Genomic DNA, 3,147 nt, shown 5'->3' with positions numbered 1-3,147 from the left:
AAATGAAGCAAGATGAGAGGACTAGATGAGAGCTCATATTCACAGAGAATTAGTTGTGATTTAGACCTCTTGAAAGCAGTATAACTTTTGTTTTCCTCTCTGCTTTGATAATTAATTTGTTTTATTATTTAAAACTGATACTATCGGGATATGAAGATAAGAGGAGAGGAAATGAAGACACAGACAGTCCCATTGTTTGCTCAGACCCTGCAGCCTCCCAGGGATATTTGAATTCTCAAGTTTTCTGTCTATTCATTGAAACGTGCAAACCTATTTTGAATGGAAAACTTCCCCATTACCTTCTTCATTGAGTCCACAACCTCCCTGTTCCTTAGACTGTAGATGATAGGGTTCAGCATGGGAGTAAGGATGGTGTCAAACATAAAGAGAGCCTGGTTCAGAATGGGGGTGTGGGAAGATCCAGGCCTCATATATATTAGCATGGCTGGACCATAGTAAAAGATGACCACAGTCAGATGGGAAGAACAGGTAGCCAGAGCCTTTCTCCTTCCCTCATGGGAGTTTATTCGCAGGACCTGAAGGAAGATGAGGATATAGGAGGTCAAGATGAAGCTTACTGGGAGAAGAACCACGACAATACTAGTCACTACTACTCCTTTCTCATAGGCTGAGATGTCCTCACAAGACAGCTTCAAAATGGCTTTGACCTCACAGAAGAAGTTGTGGAGTTCCCGGGGGCCACAGAGGGGAAAATGCATGGCATAGGCTGTGTGGGCCAAGGATGCCAGAGTCCCTCCCACCCAGGACCCAATGGCCATTCTCTGGGAGACCCGAGGGCTGATAATAATTGAGTACTTGAGAGGCTTGCAGATGGCCACATAGCGGTCATAAGCCATGAGGGTCAAGAGTAGGCACTCAGCAATCCCCAGAGTCAAAGTGAAGAAGATCTGGGTCCCACAGCCAACCAGGGAAATATTCTTCTTTCCTGAGAAAAAATTAACTATCATTTTTGGGACTATGCTAGAGATGAAAGCCAGGTCAATGAGAGAGAGTTGGCTAAGCAAGAAATACATGGAGGTGTGGAGATGGGGATCCACCCAGATAAGGAAGATCAAAGTGGTGTTTCCTGTGATAGCAATGGTGTAGATGAGGAGGACAACAGAGACAAGAAGTCTGGTATGTTTCATTCCAGAGAAAAGGCCCAGGAGAATGAAGTCTGTGCTCAATGTCTCATTTCGTATCTCCATGCTTTCTCCTTACCAGCTTCACCTGAAAGATAGTGGAGGCTTTCATAACACATGTATATGAAGCAGTTCTATAAAATATGGTAACTGATTGCAAAACATGAACTATTTGGGGGAGGGGACTGAAAACAGAATTTCCCTACTTCAGAAAGATGTTTAAGTCACAGGATAGGAATTATTAAGCAGATCATGGAAATGAAATTATTTTTTTCCCATCAATGCTGCAGCCCATTCTGCATTTACTTTTTGTACCTCACCTTTAATTCTCCTCTTTTGATAATCTAAAGAATTCTTAAATTCATAGTTTTTTTTCACATTAATGATTGTAATCAAAACAATGGCATAGCATAAGGATGCTGTCATAAAATATTTCTGTGATTCAGAGTTAACATAGATTAGATATGTCATGTGAAGTAAACAGCTATATTTTGGGAAACCCCAATATCATTTATTTAACTTGTTGAAGTTCCTTCAGTGAGTGGACCATTGAATGTTCCAACACATACTTGGCCTCAGTAATATTTATCTCTACACTAGAATGAATTTTGTACTCTCCCTCACCATCTGTATTCAGAATCAACAAGCAGCAAACTTAAATTTGATGTCTCCAAGAAGGGTGAGAAAGGAAATACCTCCTCCCCTTTTTTTGAATTATATTTGGTAGACAGTGTCACATTAGCTTAAGACGTACAAGATAGTTATTGGACAACTTGATATGTTATGCTAGTCTCACTCCAGGTGTAGCTATCATTTGTCATCATACAAAGCTATTTTAATACCATTGGCTATATTCTCTATGCTGTACCTGTTATCCCATAGCTCCCACTCCCTTTCACTAATTTTTGCTCATCTCAGCCACCCTTCCACCCTCTAGCCACAATCAGTTTGTCCTATGTATTTATGGATCTATTTCTACTTTTTTTGTTTTTCTGCTTTGTTTCTTCATTTGTTTTATTTTTTAGATTCCACATTTATTTTATTTTTTTTTTTTTAAATTCTTTTTTTTTTTTTTAATTTATTTATGATAGTCACACAGAGAGAGAGAGAGGCAGAGACACAGGCAGAGGGAGAAGCAGGCTCCATGCACCGGGAGCCCGATGTGGGATTCGATCCCGGGTCTCCAGGATCGCGCCCTGGGCCAAAGACAGGCGCTAAACCACTGCGCCACCCAGGGATCCCTAGATTCCACATTTAAATGAAAGCATATGACATAAGCTTTTTCTTTCTGAATTATTTCACTTAGCATAATAACTTCTAGGTTCATCCATGTCACAAATGGCAATAAGACAAGGAAAATAGGCAAAAGTTGGTATGGAAAAAGTTAAATTGCCACTATTTGCAGGTGGTATAACACTATACATAAAAACCCTAGACTCCACCAGAAAACAATCAGAAGTAATAAATATATTGATTAAAGTTACAGAATACAAAATTAATACACAGATATCTGCATTTCTCTGCACTAATAACAAAGCAGTTGAAAAAGAAATTAAGAAAATGATTCCATATAGAATGGCACCAAAAAGAACAAAATACCTAGAAATAAATTTATCCACAGAGTTGAAAGAACTGTATGCTAAACACTATAACACATTGCTGAAAGAGACTGAAGAAGAAAAAAGGAAAGATATTCCAAGCTCATGGACTGGAAGAATTATTATTATTAAAATGCTGATACTACTCAAAGCAGTTTACAGATCCATTGCAAGCCCTCTCAAAATACCAATAGCATATTTTAAAAACCTAGAATAAATCTGGATGCCTAGAGGGGCTCAATTGGTTAAGCATCTGCCTTTGACTCAAGTTATGATCCCAGAGTTTCAGGATTGAGTCCCAAATTGGGCTCCCAGCTCAGCATGGTGTCTCCTTCGCCCTCTGACTCCCCTCCATCTCATGCTTTTTTCCCTCACTCTCTCTCATAAATAAATAAATAAATAAATAA

The 3,147-nt window shown here is 39.1% G+C and overlaps 1 protein-coding gene across 1 annotated transcript; it reads right to left on the bottom strand.

Annotated features, from left to right (window-relative positions):
* Window positions 1-248: 248 nt before the first annotated feature.
* Window positions 249-1,208, bottom strand: LOC112911019 (olfactory receptor 2M4-like). Its single transcript, XM_025987337.2, has one exon. The coding sequence runs from the start codon at window positions 1,206-1,208 to the stop codon at window positions 249-251; it is 960 nt and encodes a 319-aa protein (XP_025843122.2).
* Between the last annotated feature and the right edge of the window lie 1,939 nt (window positions 1,209-3,147).

Source organism: Vulpes vulpes, chromosome 7 (assembly GCF_048418805.1).
Source record: "Vulpes vulpes isolate BD-2025 chromosome 7, VulVul3, whole genome shotgun sequence".
Classification (NCBI taxonomy): domain Eukaryota; kingdom Metazoa; phylum Chordata; class Mammalia; order Carnivora; family Canidae; genus Vulpes; species Vulpes vulpes.
This window is presented reverse-complemented; position numbering and strand designations above follow the sequence as displayed.

Excerpts from the sequence above, each read along its gene's own strand:
- LOC112911019 (XM_025987337.2), bottom strand. The coding sequence starts at position 1,208 with ATGGAGATACGAAATGAGACATTGAGCACAGACTTCATTCTCCTGGGC.